The sequence below is a fragment of the Eptatretus burgeri genome, chromosome 14, assembly GCF_056783735.1.
Source record: "Eptatretus burgeri isolate ZD-2024b chromosome 14, Ebu_testis_v1, whole genome shotgun sequence".
NCBI lineage: Eukaryota > Metazoa > Chordata > Myxini > Myxiniformes > Myxinidae > Eptatretus > Eptatretus burgeri.
Window position 1 is genome coordinate 2,722,333 of NC_140974.1, and position 21,731 is coordinate 2,744,063.

At 44.7% G+C, this 21,731-nt stretch overlaps 1 protein-coding gene across 7 annotated transcripts in view; it reads right to left on the reverse strand.

Annotated features, from left to right (window-relative positions):
• LOC147012567 (potassium channel subfamily T member 1-like) overlaps positions 1-21,731 on the reverse strand; it is a 116,502-nt gene that overhangs the window by 14,915 nt on the left and 79,856 nt on the right. For all 7 annotated transcript variants that reach the window (XR_015050989.1, XR_015050990.1, XR_015050992.1 and 4 more), the window contains exons 16-21: positions 16,551-16,700; positions 13,581-13,876; positions 4,807-5,020; positions 3,948-4,053; positions 338-510; positions 56-127 (exon numbers count right to left, since the gene is read on the reverse strand). Coding sequence is in view for 3 of the 7 variants with exons in the window: in XM_085853549.1 (XP_085709675.1) it covers positions 56-127; positions 338-510; positions 3,948-4,053; positions 4,807-5,020; positions 13,581-13,876; positions 16,551-16,700 (1,011 nt within the window). In the remaining 4 variants the exon portion in view is untranslated. The remainder of the gene's footprint in view (positions 1-55; positions 128-337; positions 511-3,947; positions 4,054-4,806; positions 5,021-13,580; positions 13,877-16,550; positions 16,701-21,731) is intronic.

Genomic DNA, 21,731 nt, shown 5'->3' on the forward strand with positions numbered 1-21,731 from the left:
TAGTCAGTTGTGAGGACTATTATTGAAATCAAAGCATGAAGGCTAAATATCTTACTTGTCTATAGATCCCACCATGTAGTAGACCATAGGGAAGCAGGAAATCGCCTCCAAGAAATCCTGGCTTGGTCTGTATGATAAACCAAGGGGTTAACAGTAAAATTACATTTAAGAAACGATTCACATTTAAACCTTGACAAACACTTTCAGTGTTACAAAGAACAAAGTAAGTTTCTTTTATTCTTACTGACATCTCACACTGCCATCAATCATTCTCTTTGAGATTCCTTGTTCAATTCAAAGACGTTGGAAGGGACGCAAAAAAAAAATGCCATCTCACTGGTTGTCTAGCAGCAGTACAATTGGGTTAAGTTCCAGACGTGGTCGATAATAGACCCGAAGTGGTACAATGAAGTTGTAGAGACCATTTCCAGCAGTCTCTGCAGACACAATGATCAGCTTGGAGCGAAAGCCGTAGGCTCGAGCATCCTTGAAGCTGTTGTGTTCACAGCCCTAGGATAGAAGAGAACCTTGCAAATCTCTGGTCGTTTTGGAGTAAGTGGCTTTGGTTTGGTGATTACTTTTTGATTGAGGTTTTATTTACTTTAAATTGTAGTGAAAATATAAAGACATAGAGCAGCCCTTACAACATCCCCCCCCTGCCCTCAACCTCACCCTCATGATTTAGCACGATATTTGATAGATGTCCGAAATGAATTGCATCCGATCTCTCTTTTAATGCACAGCACTTTGAAATTATTTTTCAGATAATTTTTTCGTGGCTCTGCATGTTAATGACGTTTATCAACAGGCGGCCAAGTCATCAACTCTGCTTCTTACCCGTGAAGGAACATGAGCAGACTTAGTTTTCAATTGCGTCACCTCTGGCCTCATGCCTGGTGTTGGCTTAATGGTGAGGGTGGTGGGCTTGGGATCCTTGGATCCTGAGTTCAAATCCCCCTCGGCTGTTGAATTAATACCTGGTGGGGTTGATTCTGCTTGTCATCCTTCTGAGTTCGGCAAAATGAGTACCACCTTGCTGGTATCCTGTGTCTGAGTGGCAACCTGGCCAGGATTGTGCCAAATAGCCAAGGCGACTGCTTAGGCAGCACCAATGCTCTGCACAGTGTATGATCCCGATGGATGGATGGATTACTTCTGGCCCTCGTTCTTCCCACCCTCTCCTTTCTCCATCCAGCCAGGCTGAAGTTTCACTCATTCTTCCAGAATCCCTCACCTGGTTATCCACCCCAATTATAAGCCCAATGCTCACCTCTATTCCTTCATCTCTCTATTCTCTCATCTGTGCAACTGAACACTGAAAGTCAGTATCTGTTGTCTTGTGCCTGGCCTCAAATCTTTCAACAGTGCTGCGCGTCTTTTACCACTTCTCCAATACTCATGATGGCTACACTCTTCTACCTTCACCGAGTCTCTCCCGCCCCTTTCCTTTCTGCCACTCTTCCACTCATTTGATATGTCTTTATCTCCCTGTTTCTCAATTAATCCGCTGTCAGTCTACGAACCTATTGCCCTGTAAATACCAAGCTCCTCCATGAGCAGGGATTTCTGTATGTATAAAGGACCAGAGATCTGTGCCAATTCTTTTCGCTGCTGTGTGACCATTCCTTCATGGTTGAGAGAAAAGCATTTTGACGACTACTTGCATAACAACACAATGTCAGATGGCATAAGCTACAAATCGTCCAATAGGGGAGCGGAAGAGAGAGAGAGAGCGAGAGTACCTGAAGTTTTAAAAGGTTCATACATATTAAAAATTTCTCCACCCTCTTGATTATGACCAAACCTCTCCTCCTTCTTCTTCTCCTCTTCTATTTACAATGGGTGAGGTCCAATGGCACCAAGCGTCTGCCTTAATTGCAATGACCATGATACTCCTCTACCTTTCTCTGTCCTTAACCATTAACCAACTCTCTCCACTCTCCAACCACCCCCACCTTACTGATATCCCTCAACACACGATCCTCCAATCTCAACCATGGTTTACCTCTTTTCCTCTTACCTCACTCCCTCAACCTATCCGCTCTCTTTGCCATTCTCTGTCCCCCCATCCACATCAAGTGTCCAGCCGACCTCAGCTGGCATTTCACCCATCTCCACATCGAGCTCATCTGCACACCAATCTCCTACCTCAATTCATCCATCCTCCGTCCATCCACCTTCTTCACCACAGGAATCCTCCTGACCCAGTTGCTTTTACAAACCTGAAGCCACTGTTGTTGTCTCTCTGTCAGTGCTACCGTGTCCAGACTGTAAAGGTAGGCCGGCATTACACACGACATCAGAAGCTTCCCTTTCAATTTCCTTGACATATTTCCGTCTGCCAATACTCCCTCCATACAATCGCACCCACCTGAATCCTCTTCCACACCTCTGCCTCCGACTTACCATCCTGGGTTACTGTTCCCCCAGATACTCAAACCTATTTCCCTGTCTGATCTCCTTCCCATCTAACCTGATATTTATTTTCTTTGCTGCCTGACTCACATCACCTAAATCTTCTCCATACTCATCTTCAGCAAATGCTTCCCAAATGCCTCTTTCCACACTCCCAATACTTCCTGAATCTCCCGCCTACTCTCTCCCACAACTGCCAGATTGTCTGCGTACAACATCCTCCCCATCCATCCATCCATAAGCATTATACTCTGTATAGGACATCCATTACGATTATACTCTGTATAGGACATTGGTGTTGCTGAACCAGTCTGCTGGGCTATTGGGCACAATCTTGGACGGGTTGCCATTTCGACACAAGATACTCGAATGGCTCAATCATGCCAACAAGCTGGTACTCATTTTGCCAAACCTCGGAAGGATGACAGGCTGAGTCAACCCCACCAGGTATTAATTCAACAGGTAGCGGGATTTGAACTCAGGACCCTAGGATCCCAAGCCCACCATCCTAACCATTAAGCCAACTCCAGGCATACTCCTCCCTATACGACCCCTCAAGCTCACCAACTCCATTACTTTGATAAGCATGAATGGGCTGACAGCGCTCCCCTGACACAAACCGATGTTCATACTGAACTCCTCAGACATTCCAGGACCAACCAAAACTCTTCCCTTCATTCCCTTGTACAACGCTTCCACCAACCTAACTTCTGCCTCTGGCACTCCCATCCATCTCAGTGTCACCATCACCATCTATCCCGGGACAGTGTCATAGGCCTTCTCCAGGTCCACAAATCCTAATTCCATTTCACCTTTGCAAATTCAACCTCTTCTCCACCAGCTGTCTCAGCATCACCATCCCATCTGTCACCCCCCTCCCCTTTCAGAACCGCTGCTGCTCTTCTCCGATCTACATCTGCACACTTTTCCTTATTCTCCCATCCAGAATCCTCTCCAGCACTTTCATTACATGACTTAGGAGCGTGATGCCCCTGTACTTCCCCGGATCTTGTACATCACCCTTCCCCTTCCAAATCGACACAATTAATCCTATCCTCCAATCCTGTGAAACTGAACCCTCTCTCAAACATGTGTTCAACAGCCTCTTTGTCCAACTGACTCCGACGTCTCCTGCTGCAATTATCATCTCTTTGCACACCCCATCAATGCCTGATGCTCTTCCCTTCTTCATCCTCTGTGGTCTTGACCAACAACAGTTTCCTCTCCACATCGCATGGTAGCTCCATCTCACCGTTGCTTCCTCCCCAGTTAAACTCCTTGAAATGTCCTTCCCACACCGTCAATACTGCCCTCCTCTCTGTCACTAGCACCCCGCTCCCCCAATCACCCTTTGTGTCCTTACTATCCTCATCCCTGTCATGAGCCAATTTATATATCATCTTCTTCCCACCATCCTCCTCCAACTTGTTGTCGCTATTGTATTTGTAAAACATACTGCAAAATTGGCTGGACGTTGTTTGAATTTTCTGTGAAAATGAGGAGATTTAAAGATTTGTAGAACACAGAGGTACCTGATCAAGTCGGAGGCAGCAGAACGGGGCTCTTTTGGGCAGGAGATGGCATAAGGTTGGAGAACTTCCAATATACGGTAAATTAGGAGGGTCATCAATCACCCACCTGCAATGTCAGGGTAATATCACACAACACCTTCTGTATCTATGGACGTACATGCTAACCAGCACGCATTCTTCAGTTATTACTGCACGCACACGAAGCAAAAAACAGGGTTACGCAATTGGTTCATTCTGTCTGTCTGTCTGTCTGTCTGTCTGTGTCTACAAATGTCAGTTTTTGTTTGAGGAACAACTTGATTTTAATTGAATGTGAAATTTTGAACACAAATCAGAACACGAATGGGAAGACAAGTTTTCCGTTTAGCAGTACTTTGGCTCTGAATTCGTCTCGATCGTGCGTGCGCAGAGACGAGCGAGATAATGACTCTCCACCTGTCTGGCAGGAAAGCAGAATTGAAAATCATTCCAAACAGGAACTGTACTGCTTTAAGGACGTCATGAAGGACACAAACAACAGGCATGAATAGATAGGGTGGTGTTATAGACGCTGCATCAATGGTAGCAAACATCTGAAAAAAGATTGTTGTGATTATTTTTTTCTACAACCTTTAAAACCTTGATTTTATATAAATAAAATTATATACTTAAACACTGCAGAACACAAATCACCTTCTTGGAACTTTCAAAACTTCCGTTTAGCAGGACTTGAACAAATTATGACGGCATTTTACGCCATTACAACCGATTACATTTGCCAATTACTCGTCGACCCCGCTCGTGTCCTTGTTTAACAAAGTAATCTGCCATGCAACATATCACAGAGAATGAGTGAACCCTCATTCAAACTCCTACTTACCCGGCACCATTACCCATGGTGTCGTCGCCATCCAAGAGGTTGCTCTCCTCCTTCAGATCACCTAATGTTGAAAGGTGTAGTCTGTAGGATTCGTTGGTTGATGGCGGTGAAATGTAGAGCGACGATGACTTTGCCAAGTGCCAGTCGTCCTCTTCGCTACTCTCTTCACTCAAGCTCCGATTCCTGAATTGCTGCATATCCAGGGATATTTGTTCTAAGCGAGTGGGGTGGAAGATCAAGATTGGGGCGAAGCAGTGAATAAAAAAAACAACACAAAAATCAGGGAAATAAATGGTTGATAATCAGGAGAAAGAATGAGATGAAAGTGTGCACCGCGACAAAACAAATGAGCACATACAGGAAATGCAAGCAAGCCAAAACATTGTAAGATACCTTTTCACCCGTAACACAGAGCGTGTTACTGTTATATCCATCTAACGTGTCACCCCATCAATGTATGCCCCACTGAGAGTTTGCTCCACGCATGCACAATTACTTTCAAAAAGTTAAATGAATGACATACCCATAATACTGCAGTCCAAGAACCGCAGTTTTCTTATTTCTCAATAAATAATTATTCAGGAAATATTTTATCTTAACAAAGGCCCAGACTGTCCTTTGAGTGGGGGAGGGTTAATATCCATCACCAAGAGTGGCTCAGTAGTACCGAGTCCTGAAATTGATAACTGCTGGATTGGGATTTTGCCGCGTGATGAAAGAACCAACATGAGGAATCAGATTACTTGACATCGTTATCACCAATTTACCAGAGTAAGTAGATCTATCCATGACAGAATTGGTAGAAGTGACCACCACAGTCCTTGTGGAGGATAATTTTCACGTTCAGACTGAGGATGCCCCACATTGTGCTCAGTAGGACAGAATAAGAACAAATCTAGAAACACAAAACTGGGTATCCATGAAGTGCTGTGGGTCATCACCAGCAGCAGAATTGTATACCAGCACAATTTACAATCTCATGGCATATTCCACACTTATTCATCACCATAAAGCCAGGTGGTTTAATGAAGAGTGGAGGAAAGTATGTCAGGAACATCATTCCTGAAAGTGAGGTGATAATCAAAGGACACCTGAAAGTGAGGTGCGAACCAAAGGACACCTGAAAGTGAGGTGCGAACCAAAGGACACCTGAAAGTGAGGTGATAATCAAAGGACACCTGAAAGTGAGGTGCGAACCAAAGGACACCTGAAAGTGAGGTGATAATCAAAGGACACCTGAAAGTGAGGTGCGAACCAAAGGACACCTGAAAGTGAGGTGCGAACCAAAGGACACCTGAAAGTGAGGTGCGAACCAAAGGACACCTGAAAGTGAGGTGCTAACCAAAGGACACCTGAAAGTGAGGTGCTAACCAAAGGACGCCTGAAAGTGAGGTGCTAACCAAAGGACACCTGAAAGTGAGGTGATAATCAAAGGACACCTGAAAGTGAGGTGCGAACCAAAGGACACCTGAAAGTGAGGTGCGAACCAAAGGACACCTGAAAGTGAGGTGCTAACCAAATGACCCCTGAAAGTGAGGTGCAAACCAAAGGACACCTGAAAGTGAGGTGCTAACCAAAGGACACCTGAAAGTGAGGTGCGAACCAAAGGACACCTGAAAGTGAGGTGCTAACCAAAGGACCCCTGAAAGTGAGGTGATAATCAAAGGACACCTGAAAGTGAGGTGATAATCAAAGGACACCTGAAAGTGAGGTGCGAACCAAAGGACACCTGAAAGTGAGGTGCGAACCAAAGGACACCTGAAAGTGAGGTGCGAACCAAAGGACACCTGAAAGTGAGGTGCGAACCAAAGGACACCTGAAAGTGAGGTGCTAACCAAAGGACACCTGAAAGTGAGGTGCTAACCAAATGACCCCTGAAAGTGAGGTGCAAACCAAAGGACACCTGAAAGTGAGGTGCTAACCAAAAGACACCTGAAAGTGAGGTGCTAATCAAAGGACCCCTCAAAGTGAGGTGCTAACCAAAGGACGCCTGAAAGTGAGGTGCTAACCAAAGGACACCTGAAAGTGAGGTGATAATCAAAGGACACCTGAAAGTGAGGTGATAATCAAAGGACACCTGAAAGTGAGGTGCGAACCAAAGGACACCTGAAAGTGAGGTGCGAACCAAAGGACACCTGAAAGTGAGGTGCGAACCAAAGGACACCTGAAAGTGAGGTGCGAACCAAAGGACACCTGAAAGTGAGGTGCTAACCAAAGGACACCTGAAAGTGAGGTGCTAACCAAAGGACCCCTGAAAGTGAGGTGCAAACCAAAGGACACCTGAAAGTGAGGGTCTTACCAAAAGACACCTGAAAGTGAGGTGCTAATCAAAGGACCCCTCAAAGTGAGGTGCTAACCAAAGGACACCTGAAAGTGAGGTGCTAACCAAAGGACACCTGAAAGTGAGGTGCGAACCAAAGGACACCTGAAAGTGAGGTGCTAACCAAAGGACACCTGAAAGTGAGGTGCTCACCAAAGGACACCTGAAAGTGAGGTGCTAACCAAAGGACGCCTGAAAGTGAGGTGCTAACCAAAGGACACCTGAAAGTGAGGTGTTAACCAAAAGACACCTGAAAGTGAGGTGCTAACCAAAAGACACCTGAAAGTGAGGTGCTAACCAAAAGACACCTGAAAGTGAGGTGCTAACCAAAGGACCCCTGAAAGTGAGGTGCTAACCAAAGGACACCTGAAAGTGAGGTGTTAACCAAAAGACACCTGAAAGTGAGGTGTTAACCAAAAGACACCTGAAAGTGAGGTGCTAACCAAAGGACCCCTGAAAGTGAGGTGCTAACTAAAAGACACCTGAAAGTGAGGTGCTAACCAAAGGACCCCTGAAAGTGAGGTGCTAACCAAAGGATGCCTGAAAGTGAGGTGTCAACTTGATGAACCCACAATACAGGAGGATGCTGAACCGAAAAAGCAGCATTTTATATAAAGAGCCAAGTTATTCCAACCAATGAATGAGATCAAAGCATTGCAATCCTGCCACTGTTGTTGTTGTTGTTGTTGCTGTTGTTGTTCTGAGAATGACATGGATATGCAGAAAGTGATGTTGAGTATTTTTGTTTGGTGTGTGTGAGTGTGTGAGTGTGTGTGAGTGTGTGAGTGTGTGTGTGTGTGTGTGTGTGTGTGTGTGTGTGTGTGTGTGTGTGAGTGTGTGTGTGTGTGTGTATTAGGGATGTTGTTCAGTGTGATGTGTGGTGCAGCACTTTGTTCCTTGGTGAAATTTGTTAAAAGAATGACGGTTGATATTGAGGGGGATACTTTCCGTCTGTTGATGGTGAGCCAGGTTTGTAGGGTGCTGAGGAAGGATCGAAGTTGTGCTGTGGCAGTGTTTATGTTGCTATAAGTAGAGGTAACGGTTTTATCATCTGCATATGCGGCTATTTGTATGTTATTGGGTGGCAGTGGAATGTCATGATGAACAGATTAGAGAGTGTGGGGGAGAGGACTAAGCCTTGAAGGACTCCGTTAAGAAAGTATCGTGTGCGTGATGACTTTCCGTTGAGAACTACAAATGACTGTCTGCATGAGAGGTAGTTGGCCAGTCAGCGTTTGCTGGTGTTGTGCATGTTTGTGTTGAGTATTTTGTTTGTGAGTGAGAGTTCTGGGAATATCAAATGCTTTGCTGATGTCTACTGTGGTGAGAATCGTGTGTTTTGGTGGTTTTCTATTGTTGAAGCCATCAAAGGTGTTTTGTGTGAGGTTTGTGAGGAGAGTAATGGTGTAGTAGTTTGGTTTGAATCCATGATGGGTGTGTGAGAGTTGGATGTGTGGATTGGTGAGTGTGAGTATTTGGCATTCTGTAACTTTGGAGGGTGTGTAAAGTAAAGTGAGAGGTGTGTAGGAGGCTGCTTTGGTGGGATCTTTGTTTGGTTTAAGGAGGGTAATGATTTTGCCTCGTTTCCAAATTTGAGGAATTATTGAGTGTTGGTCGGAGAAATTTATTATATTTGTGAGGCCTGATATGCCGTGTGGTCCAAGATGTTTTAAATATAAATTGGAGATGTTGTCAGGGCTAGTAACCTGTGAGTTTTTGATATTTTTTGATGATTGCTGTTGTTGTTTGTGTGGGAGTGAATGGCGTAATGGCGGTGTCAAGTTGGCAGCTGACTTTGCCTCTTGTAATACTTCTTTCCTCTTTTTTGAGTCCGATATGACTTGTGCTTGCATCGTGGTCTACAAGGACGTCGTCGTCTATGAGGACATCGTGGTATACGAGGACATCGTGGTCTATGAGGAAGCTTCTTCCTGTACACCATAGAGTGCTGACATGAATGCAATTAAACATGGTTGGGAACATGTGGATCAGGAGCTGTTAGGGTTAGGGTTTGGGTTAGGTTGGGTTGGTTTACCACCCAACCCCCCCCCCTCCCCTGGCATCCCGCCCTGCTCACTACAGAAAAGCCACAAACTGCCAAGTCACACGCGAGAGCTGAAACAGAACCAACTCCGGATTTGGTGAAACCTGGATCAGGATGTCACACAGAATATTATTAATTTGTTCTCTTCATGGGTTCAAGCACTTCATGATGCCGAAGGACATGTTCCAAAATCCTCATACTTGTCCTCCATTTGATTGTATCACAGATTCTTTAAATAAAAGAAAGTTTGTCTGCAATTCGATGTGTTCATTTAATTATTATGGACTGAATAAAACCTCACCTGACATAATGAGCCATCACATGGTTCAATAAGACTTCTTCGTTCATGATATTTACCCGGCACATGCGAATAGAAAAGTGGGGTCAAGTGATTGGTTCACTTGTGTCTGTTTGTCTGTCTAAAACGTCATTTTATAATCGAGGAACAACTTATTTAAATTGAATGTTCTATTTTGAACACAAATCGGAACATGAATCGGAATACATCACTGCCCTGCATAATAAAGGTGCAAAAACAGATCCCTGCAACTACAGACCAATCAGCCTTCTCCCAATCATCAGCAAGGTTATGGAATCCATCATCGCTTTCGACATTAAATCCTTCCTCTTCTCCAAAGAATTGATTTCTGATCATCAATTTGGTTTCAGACCAGGTCACTCTACCCTGGATATGCTGCTTGTGCTCTCCCAACAATGGATAGGGGTCCCCAATGCCGGACATGAAATCAGAGCCATCTCCCTAGACATATCACGTGCTTTTGACACGGTCTGGCACCCTGCCCTGCTCACCAAACTCTCTTACTATGGTATCCAAGGCCATCTCCACTCATGGCTCGCAGACTTCCTCTCATGTCGCAGTCAATGTGTGGCCCTAAATGGAGTTCTTTCATCCCCCCCCCTTCCTGTCCTGGCTGGAGTTCTTCAAGGCAGCGTTCTGGGCCCTGTTCTTTTTCTGATTTTCATCAACGATCTCTCCAACTCTCTGAAAAATCCTCTTTATCTCTTTGCTGATGACTCCACCCTCTGCCGTACCATCTGTCATCCTTCAGACCGGCAAGCTGCAGCTTCTTCGCTCACTGCAGATCTGGAAAATATCACAAGTTGGTCAAACATGTGGAACCTTTCTTTCAATCTGGACAAATCTCACACTCTCAATATGTCTCTCTGAAAGGACCATCTGGAACCCCTCCATGCCCCCCCCGCTCCCCACCCATCTACTTTCCCAACAATCCTCTTGAAGTCCTTTCATTCAAGCTTCTGGGTCTCACTATCTGCCATGATCTTTCCTGGGAAAGCCACATCTCCAAGCTGGCCTCCAAAGCCAGTCGCCGACTGGGAATCCTCCATCGTGCAGTCCTTCCTCGGCACATCTGAGCTCCTGACCACTTACAAAGCTTTCTTCCACAGCCTGATGGAGTACTGCTCTCCCCTCTGGGCTGGTGCTCCGACCTCTCATCTTTCTCGACTTCATGCTGTGGAAACCAAGGCATTTCGGATCATTGGTATCTCCCGTGAGGAGGCTGAGTCTTTGGGCCTTTTACTCTCTCACCGCAGGCTGGTCGGTGGTCTTTCTGTCTTCTACTGTCTCCTCTCCGACCTTGTCCCCCTGCTCTGCCTGAGATCTGTCCCCCCCCTCCCAAATATTTCTGCAGGGCACTCGAGGTCCTCCAGTAACCTCTTTCTGGTAAAACTACCAAAATCAAGAATCACTGCTCACCTTCACTCTTTCATTCCTCTTTCTTCCTGCCTTTGGAACAAACTCTCACACACTCTCTGCAATTCCATTCTTCCCTCCAGGTCTTCAAAACAGCTGTTCACCACCATCTTCCCCCATCCAAAACCAGAATCTTTTCTACCCCCACTGAACAACATCCCTAACACACACACACGCATACACACACACACACACACACACACACACACACACACACACACACACACACACACACACACACACACACACACACACACACACACACACACACACACACACACACACACACACAGAAAGATGTGTTTGTTGTTTATCAGTATAGTGGGGCAACTTAGCATAACAATTGTGCATTTTGTGAGGAAAGCACCAAATTTGGCACACTAGTAGCCAATCATATTATGAACAGATTTGGATATTGGGCAATCTCAAATTCAGCCGCTGATAGCTGTGGCAGCCATTTTCCACTGCCATCAAAAATTTTGAGATGGCCCAATATCCAATTCTGTTCATAATATGATAGGCTACTAGTGTGCCAAATTTGGTGCGTTCTCACAAAATGCACAATTGTTATGCTATATTTAGCTAAGTTGCCCCACTAGTACTTTGGCTGTGAATTCATCCCAACCACAGAGAGGAGTGAGATAATTTTTTTACTCTGTCTGTCTGTCTGGCAGTTAAAATTAAAAATCATTCCAAACTAGAAACAAGAAAGTTTTTAAGGATGTTATAAAGGACACAAACAACAGGCACAAATAACTAATGTAACGTGTTAATAAGGCGGTGTGAAAGACGATGCATGAACGGCGGTTAACTTCGGGAAAAAAAGTTTTTACACGTCTTAAGATTGATGTGACATAACAAGCCACCACGTGGTTGGTTCATCAGGACTCGTGCAAAAGGGTAGGCTCGCTGCGGAATGAAGGCGATGTGGTATTCCTGAAACGTTCCACCAATATTCAACAGGGTCACAATCATGACCTTACCCTCACGGTGGGAAGATGTATGATAGACATGATGAATCCATTCTGTTCTGCACAATCTATAGCCTCGGTGATGGTGACGTCACTTTGACCACAGTTTCATACTCGTTCAGGCACAGAGTATACCGAAACAGCACAGGTTACCGTTACACCCTGCGTCGTGACGAAGCGGTCAAAGCAAACACAAGTGAAGGGTGTTCAAAACCACAACATCACTGACAACAGCATCTAGCATTACAATAATGATTCTCACGCTGTGGTTTACCAAAGCCTCTCAAGTCTCTCCATCTGATGCAACCACCACCACCACAATTTGGCACATCCTGCTGGAAGGAATGATTATTTTTCCGCTTTTTAACTCCGTAAAGGATGATTTTTGTTTTGTGAAGGTTCTTGCATAGTGCTGAAGAAAAGATGTGGACAGTTTGTGAATCAACTCAGCCAACAAACCATTCAATGGGAAGATGTAAGTTAAATATTTTGCAAAATATCAAATCCAATGATGCAAGATTGTTCATGTGAAGTCCGACGATCTACTGTTACAGGGATGGCACCGAGATCACTGTTACACAAAGAAATAGCAAATGGTTGGTTGGTGGTGCTCAGATGATGATAGACCTCGTGTCAGCCTGATGATGATTAATCCACATTATAAGAATACAAAACAACAGAAATATTGGACTCCATCACAACCTCTCCCACTTCCCCTCTTTTACCTTACACAACTTTCTTCCCAACCTCCTTTCTCTTTTATCTCCCTTTCTCCGCACCTTCTCTACCCATCCTTCTCCCATATCCCCCCCCTACTTCATTCAATCATACATAATATGTAGACGGCCCCAAGCACGTACACCATTCTTCAATGCAACGTCCGTTTGCTGATTCTTAATGAAGCACAGCCACGACTTAAGCTTGCTGGTGAGTGAATGGAACTTATTTACATTATATATCATCATCATCATCTCATGCTTGGAGGAGAAGGGGGAGAACAGTAAAACAATGGGACATTTTGATGTATAACTATGAGGTTGTGTTCCAGTGAGTGTTTAAGGCGAAGAACGGAGTGCATTGCGAGAGTGGCATGGCATTTATATAGGACACTAGAACAGTGGACACTCACAGGACTCACACACACAGTGGACACTCACAGGACTCACACACACAGTGGATACTCACAGTGGACACTCACAGGAAACTGCAGGACGGTACTTAAAATCCCTTGGCAATATGTGACCGAATAAATGAGTGCATATTGCACACCGATATGAATGTTTGATTTCATCGAACTGGCAAAGAACCAATCATGATGAAAAACGGGTTAATTCCCCACTTTTGATTTATGACGAGAAATACCAGCTTCCACCAGGTGCTGCTAGAAGATGTACATTTACATCAATGGAATTGTGGTCCTACCTCCATCCTGAACCACCATGGACTGTGATTATTTATTTATTCACCCCTAAAACCTCCCCATGCATACTGCACACCTCAAGTACAACCACCAGCTTTCAACTCATTCCATGCTGCGGTTGAGGAGTGCATAAAAGTCAAAGAAAGAAAGAAACAAACACTTCTCGAATTATTTATATGAGGATTCTTTTCTATAATTATCCAACTGTTGGCCAAGCAGCACGTCAGCCGTTTCCTTTGATCACGACACCTTGTGAGTTTCCATCCGATATTGCTCGGGCTTACCGCTATCGCCGAATATGTGTTTCTTTGTGGCCGGAGGGCAGCTTTTCGTGAAGGAGCCATTTGGCGTTGGACTCTTCGTCGACTCCATCTCCTCTTCGTGCTCCTTTGCCTGCCGTTGCTTTTGTTGTTGCTGTTGCTGTTGCTGTTGCTGCTGTGATATGAAAGTCGAGTTTTCCTCCTTGGTGATGTTGATGTAGAAACAGGTGTCAGAGCCCTCGAGGATGTACTTGCTGCCCGGGTTCAACAAAATGGCCTTGCTATCCATGCGCCGAACTCCAACCAGGCACATGCCATACCTGCCACAGCCCAAAAGGTTACGGTGAGAGAGATACGTTAAAAATCTGCCTGGCTTCAGATGCACCTGTCACAGATTGTACATTTTACCGAATGATTACACCTTGCACGATGGTTTGACGTGTGCAGTCATCGGGTGTGTCGCGAGTGAGCGGTGCCATGCTTTTCTCAAAGTGTGGCTTCATGGCTGCAAAATACATTTAAGGCCTAGTTTCAAACAACATCACGATTGAGCTAGCATCTCCAGGTTGTGTCCACTATCGAACTTATCCAAGTCATCCACTTGTAGACATGTCATTTATAGAATTCTGTAATACCATCGTTTCTACAGTGAATAACTATAGTCTGACAGCGGAAATGTGAAAAAGCATGTTGTGGCGTCATTATGAAGTTTTTCGGTTGATTCATCATCTCTGAGCTATCCTGAATCAGAATCAGCCGGGTGCCAGACTCGCACCCTTCAGGAATTTTCTTTCGAGGCGAAAAACAAAATGGCCACCACCGACTTTTGATAAATTCTGTTTTGGGCCATTTCTTCACTTCTAATGCACTGACAAACTATTTTGTTGTCTACTAATATGTTTTCATGGTCAAGGAAACCGGTACTGATAAAACTGAAGGTGTGTATATAAGACCCGTCTCATATTTTCAAGATGGCCACCATTTTAATATGAAAAATGGCTATTTTGCAGTTCCACTGATTACTTTGAGTAAAAAATTGAATTAGATGAACCCTCAAATATTAATACTACATACAATAATAGTCAATGACGGCTGAAGTAACTTACTTGCAAGGATCAATGAATTGATGATTATATTGGAATACGATTTTTACACAAATATATCCAGAAACATGTGGATAGTTGACTATGACTTTGGGTTATGTCTTAAAGTAAGTATGTACATGCATATGATTTTGAAATTACCTTTTATTTTTAGGCAAACAAATATTAAGTTTATTAAGGATGCAATGTTCGACATTATGTTCAATGATCGTCATCGTCGTCATGATTAGCAGCTACTGCCCTTTTCTGTTCGTTACAACAGTCTGATCCAGTCTGATCCAGACTCTCCATGCTGACATCCACAGTCATCTTTTCCTCGAGGTAGAAATGAATCAACAGGACAAAGACATCTGTATCGTCGCAGACCACTTTGATGTGTGAGTCACCACTGACACCTGGCACAATTCTAACTAAGTGATGGATGATGATGACATCTGCTTCTTCATGGTGTGTTTTCAGATCCTGTCTCTGGATAGTGGAATTGTTCCATACGTGTACTGGTGTAGGATCTTTTCCGGTGATCACCAGTTTGGTCTGGTTGTCCACAATGTGGGTCATCAGATACTGACAGATCAAATCGATCAGTTGTACTTTGTTGTCGGCTACATTTAGGATCACTTTTTGCGCTGGAAGTGTTGTGTGTAAGTTGAGTTGATGTTTTCGACTTAAATCATGACCTGCGCGACTGGATCTCGTTATTTGTTTCATGCTGATTTTGATGTTCCTGTCGAAAATCAGGTATACGTCACAACACTGCAGGTGGTAAGTGATGGTTCCCATGAAGTCGATCACATAATCCTCAACTGTACCATTTGTGGGCCAATGTACAGTCCATAACATGGCGCATCCATCGATGATGACAGCATCTGGAACACCTTGGATTCGACTTGATTGCTCAACTTGGAGTTTCGTCTTCAGGATTGCTTTCGACTGAACCCGCATCGCACCGCTCTCATCAAACAAGGAGGCTGGGACAGGGGACAGTTCATAAGAGAGGACATCCTCGATATCAATATCCCTGTATTGTTGGAGACATATGACTCGGGTGTAGATCAATTTGGTATCATATACTGGCCTTCCATCCAAGTTTAATGCTCTTTTTGGTCGAAGTCATTAGGGTCACTTTCTTGGTTAGTGTCTTGCTGAAGCTTGTTGGCCATCCAGATTCAAATTCCGCCATTTGTTGTCATCCAATCTTGAGAGAATCATCGTTTACCTTGTCTGTCGCATGAAACATACGGGCTGCTTCCTTGCTCGATGTCAAGCATTTAATAGGATAAGGCAACCGCTCAGTACAAACAATCTCCATAGGATGGCATTCAATGGGAGGAAGAAAATCCTCCTTAGGAAATGCCCCACTGAGTGCGGTGAGAAAAGCGGCGCCATCGTTGTGATGTCCCTGGTACCCAGAGAGCCCCTGGAAGTGAGGGAACTTCCCGCACGCTCAGTGACTATGTTTGTCTCATCTGATAGTTCTTTATTATGTCTCATGTATTCGTTTGTATGGCCATGGAGGTGAGATGTGTGTGGCAGCTCTGCTGCGAGACTAAGATCCAGTAAAAAAAGGAAAGAAAGAAAGAAAAAAAGATATGTCAGTTTCATATGTGGACCTGGTGGTCGTATGGCAGCTTAGCTGCCGGGGTAGCTATCATTTCTTGAAGCGCGACTGTGTCGCTGATGCAGTGCCCCTCTACAAGTACACACACTGCAAATGGTACTCATTTCGCCGACCTCGGAAGGATGACAGGCTGAGTCAACCCCCTGGTGTATTAATTCAGCACCTGACGGGCTTGAACTCAGGACCCTAGGATCCCAAGCCACCACCCTGACCACTGAGCCAACACCAGGCTATATGTGGACCTGCAATGAGGCCTTTCCAAGGAATACGTACTTTTTGTGTGCATGGAAGGATGCGAAGGTGAAACTCCGCTTCTCATAGTCTTTAAAAAACTTGGAGTCCTCCAGGCGGATGTGATACATTTCATTGCCGGAGCAGCGTCCATACGTTTGCTGCCACAGCTCCCGGGACTCCTGACCCTCTCTGAATGGGACAATGCACAGAACAAAAAGGATTTTTTTTTAATGAGAATCATCATTATTATTACTGGTCTCAATACCATGAAGCTTGCATGTAAAAAGTGTCATTAAATTTAGAAATAAATAAAAAAAAACATAAAAAACAACTTTGTTATATTATTGTTTTAGGTCAGGATAGGTGTGGGGGAGCATGCGCTGGAGCATTATTGTTTGTATCATCATTATCATGTCGATTTTATCACTCTTACACACACACTCTTTTATATATATATATATATATATATATATATATATATATATATATATATATATATATATATATATATATATATATATATATATATATATATATATATATATATATATATCTCTCTCTCTCTCTCTCTCTCTCTCTCTCTCTCTCTCTCTCTCTCTCTCTCTCTCTCTCTCTCTCTCTCTCTCTCTCTCTCTCTCTCACACACACACACACACACACACACACACACACACACACACACACACACACACACCTTTTTTAGATTGGAAAGAAAAATGAGGATAAACATACTGCCTACCTTCCATCCAACATACCTGCTTTCTCGTTCACCCTTCTATAACATTAAAAAATATATATAGATTTCAATAAACGCCAACCTGGAGAACAACAGGTAACCATGGGTACTTGTCACAGGCAGTCATTGGTGGGAGGGGTGGCAAATTTGCTAGTGCATGGCCAGTGTATCACGATAGGTAAGTCTGTGTTACATGGACAGTGTATCACGATAGGTAAGTCTGTGTTACATGAACAGTGTATCACGATAGGTAAGTCTGTGTTACATGAACAGTGTATCACGATAGGTAAGTCTGTGTTACATGGACAGTGAATCACGATAGGTGAGCCTGTGTTACATGGACAGTGAATCACAATAGGTGAGTTTGTGTTACATGAACAGTGTATCACGATAGGTGAGTCTGTGTTACATGGACAGTGAATCACGATAGGTGAGCCTGTGTTACATGAACAGTGTATCACGATAGGTGAGTCTGTGTTACATGGACAGTGAATCACGATCGGTGAGTCTGTGTTACATGAACAGTGAATCACGATAGGTGAGTCTGTGTTACATAAGTTTCCCCCCCCCCCACCACCCTTTGTGAAGGTCGATATTGAATCAGTTTCCTGTTTTTAAACCAATAATTAATTATGAATTTCCAGGAGTATAAAATCCAAATTTATAACAGTCTTCTGCAGCTGCATTTTAACCCACTTCCTCGGCGCTGCTCGGCCAAAGGCCACCACTGTTTGTGTGGCTCAACTGTTCAACCTCAACTAAAATTTAACTGTTAAAGTTTCATGTAATTTAATTTGCTTAAAACGCTGGGCATGAGGGACAAAAATGTGGTTTACCTGACTGATGAATGATCTCATCATGACACTAATGAATGAATTAGTATCTAATGAGGACGGAAGCAAATGGTAAAGTTTTGATTTGACGTGTAAAATACATACGAGAGTTAATCAATGTCATCATATGACAATAAACAAGGAAATGTTTCCACTAAAAGATCGGAATAATTAGGAACATCTTCCCTGATGCCTCTTTTGTGGACAATTTACTGTTTCATGAGGGATGCATGTTGGGCATGTTGGGGAACGAGGGAGGGAAGGGAGGGAGGGAGGACACTCGGATTTCAAACGAGACATATCATCCATGTTATAACACGTAATTTACACTCCAATTAATGAGAGATTGTTCAACAAATACAGCTTGATACCTTGTAAAGTGAAATTATAAAAAGGATACAACAAATTCTGTAAATTGAGGAGACAACACAACAATGACTGTCAATAGAGGTTGTCAAAATACCGCCAACAAAAACTTGCACTTTATACAACTTCCACCATAACTACCACAAACAACAAATCATCAGAGAAACAATAAGCTAACAACCTCATCGACCACAATGAAGACACGTCATATAGGACCCAGAAAAGAGGAAAGAAGTATTACAACACTCGAACTAAGCTGCCAACTCGACACCACCATCAGGTCATTCACTCCTACATGAACAATAAACATTGGGGCAATACCACTGGGCACTCACCTGGGAGAGACTGGATAACATAACCAGGGAACCACTGGAAGGCATGGATGACCCACAAAATATGGAACGGAGAAGAAAGTAAATACCGATGGATGTGTTTTTTCTAATGTCATGAACAAACATTGGTACATCACGGGTGATGAAGGTTGTGGTCAAGTTTCATCATGATTGGGTGTGTAGCTTCTGAGAAGAAATGAAATACCTCTATTGGGGGGCAAACCCCCTGGAGAACCCCTTACACCCCAAATTTTTAAAATGGTGTAAACAAACGTTAGTACATCATGGGTGATGAAGGTTGTGGTCAAGTTTCATCAGACTTGGGTGTGTAGTTTCTGAAAAGAAAGCAAATACCTCTTTTTTTGGGGGGGGGGGGGGTAAACAACTGCAGACACCCTCAGGAACCGATTTTTAAAAATCAGATCAGGTCAGGTCAGGTATGGGAGCATGCGCCGGAACAGCGCGTCACTGCGTCCACTTTCCGCCATTACTCCAAGGCCCTCCGTCTGGCCACACTCCAGGCAGATGCCTGGCTTATCCCCATATCATTGAGATGCTGATAAACTTTTTGCAACCACGAGGAATGTGGTCGGCCATTTTGGCCTCCTCCACTCACATGGCTCCCTCGCTGAGAGAATCTGGTGAGCAGGATCAGCGTCAGGAAAACGAGCCACATGTCCATACAGCTGCAGCTGATGCTCACGGACTATGCAGGTAACAAATCTCATTTGAGTCTCTCTCAGCAACCACTTGTTGGACAAAAAGTCCGGCCAGCGATTGCCAAGGATTCTCCGAAGAGACCTTGTACCAAAGGCATCAAGTCTGCATCTCAGATCCCTGGTCAGAATCCAAGTCTCACATCCGTAGAGCAAGACTGGAAGCACCAAGGATCTGAAGACTCGGACTTTTGACCTCCTGCACAGGTACCAACCGCTCCACACCGCATGATCCAGTGAATCCATGATTTCCCAGGCCCAAACCAAACGTCTGTTGACCTCTGGCTCATAGCCGGCGGATATATGAATATCACTGCCAAGGTAAGTGAATCTTTCCATGACCTCAACATCCGCAACACAAACAGGTACAAAACGACAGCAGCATCCAAGATGTTAGTGAAAGCCTGGATCTTAGTTTTAACGCAGGAAATCGGTAATCCCAGCAGCTCCAACTCCTCATTCAGCACCGCGAGGGCCCCCAAAAGGATATCTAAAGTCTCCGCAAAGATAACTGCATCATCTGTGAAATCAAGGTCATAGATCTTCACACTACCAAATGATGCACCGCAGCTTGATTTTTCCGACATCCTCCCTCGATGTGGGGGGGGGGAGGGGACATCCTCGACAACCAGTCCATGCAAATGCTAAAAAGTGTGGGAGCCAGTACACACCCCGAAGCAACTCCAAAAAGAACTGGAAAGAAGTCAGAGATGGTATCACCACATCTCAGATCGATCGGAATTGGTGGCACCCCATGAAGACCAAGAATCCTCCAGAGGGCGTCCCGTTTCACTGAATCGAACGCTTTACAGAGATCAACATAGGCTGCAAACAGCTCTTGCCGAAACTCTCGTCTGCGTTCGGTGAGGACCCAAAGAGCAAGGATACGGTCAATCCTTGACCTCTTTGGTGTAAAGCCTGACTGCTCTGGAAGCTGGTGCTCAAGTAGACGGTGGCGAACCCAATTAATAATTATAATCCGAGCAAAGACCTTACCCGGCACTGAGAGCAGCGTCACCCCTCGGTAGTTGTTGCAGTCCTGGCGATCACCCTTCCCTTTCTAGAGAGGGACAACAAGGCCCCTCTTCCAGTCAGTTGGGATGATACCTGTGTTCCAGGCAGAGCACAGAACTGCATTCAACGACCCGAGTACAGCATTTCCACCAGCCTTGAGAAGTTCGGCATGGATGCCACAGATCCCTGGAGCTTTACCCCCATTTCAACCGGTTCACCACAGCCTGTATTTCCACAAAAGAAGGTGGATCATTGTTGATTGGAGGGTCAGCAATAGGGATTGTAACACCCCTGATATCCAACTCAACAGCTGGTGGATCAGCCTGGTACAACCGATCAAAGTAACCAGCCCAGCAGGCCTTCACTTCGGACTTCTCTGTCAACAGCAGACCACCCTCCAATCTAACTGTAGTGCTCCGAGGGATGGGCTTGAAGGAATGCAATTCACAAATTCCCCTGTAAGCGGGACGAGAATCACTTGACCACAGGTGATGCTCTATCCCCTCACAGATTCCTCGCACATTGGCTTCCTAGTCCACCCTTTTTCATACAGTTTCATGCCTCAACTCCCTGAACAGCTCAGCTCTGCCATTCAGCCTGGCCCTGCGACTCTGGTCAATGGTATCTAGTGTCCCTTGAGAGAAAAAATTCTTCTTTGCCCTGCGGTGAGTTCCAAGACATCCACCGGCAACATCAAGGACGGTGGTCTTGAAGGCGCTCCACAACTCGTCAGGACCCCCCAAAGCACCCAGACCCCCAAGTGTCCACTCAGCCTGTTCGCAAACTCCCCAGCTACTCTCTCATCCCTGAGCTTGGCAACATCCAGCCAAGGCTGGGATGGTACCATTCTCCTCTTTTTGAGCTGCAAATTCAGAGTTGCTACAACAAGCCGGTGGTCAGTATTGAGGACCTGAGCACTCCGGTAGACCCTGCAGTTCTGGATCATCCTCCAGCGACCATCATCGAGGACATGGTCAATCTCCTTTCCCACATCACCTGCGTTGGAATACCAAGTCCAGCGATGAGCCTGTGTGTCAATGTCCATGACACCCTAAGTCCATGACATATTGCAAACTCAAGGAACTTGGTGCGATTCTGGTTCACAGTTCCAGACCTATAGAGACCAACACATGTCTCATAATTTTCCCTATCAGTTCCAGTCGATGCGTTGAAATGCCCCAAGACTGGAAGAGTATCTCGCCTGGGGCACTGATCAACCACAG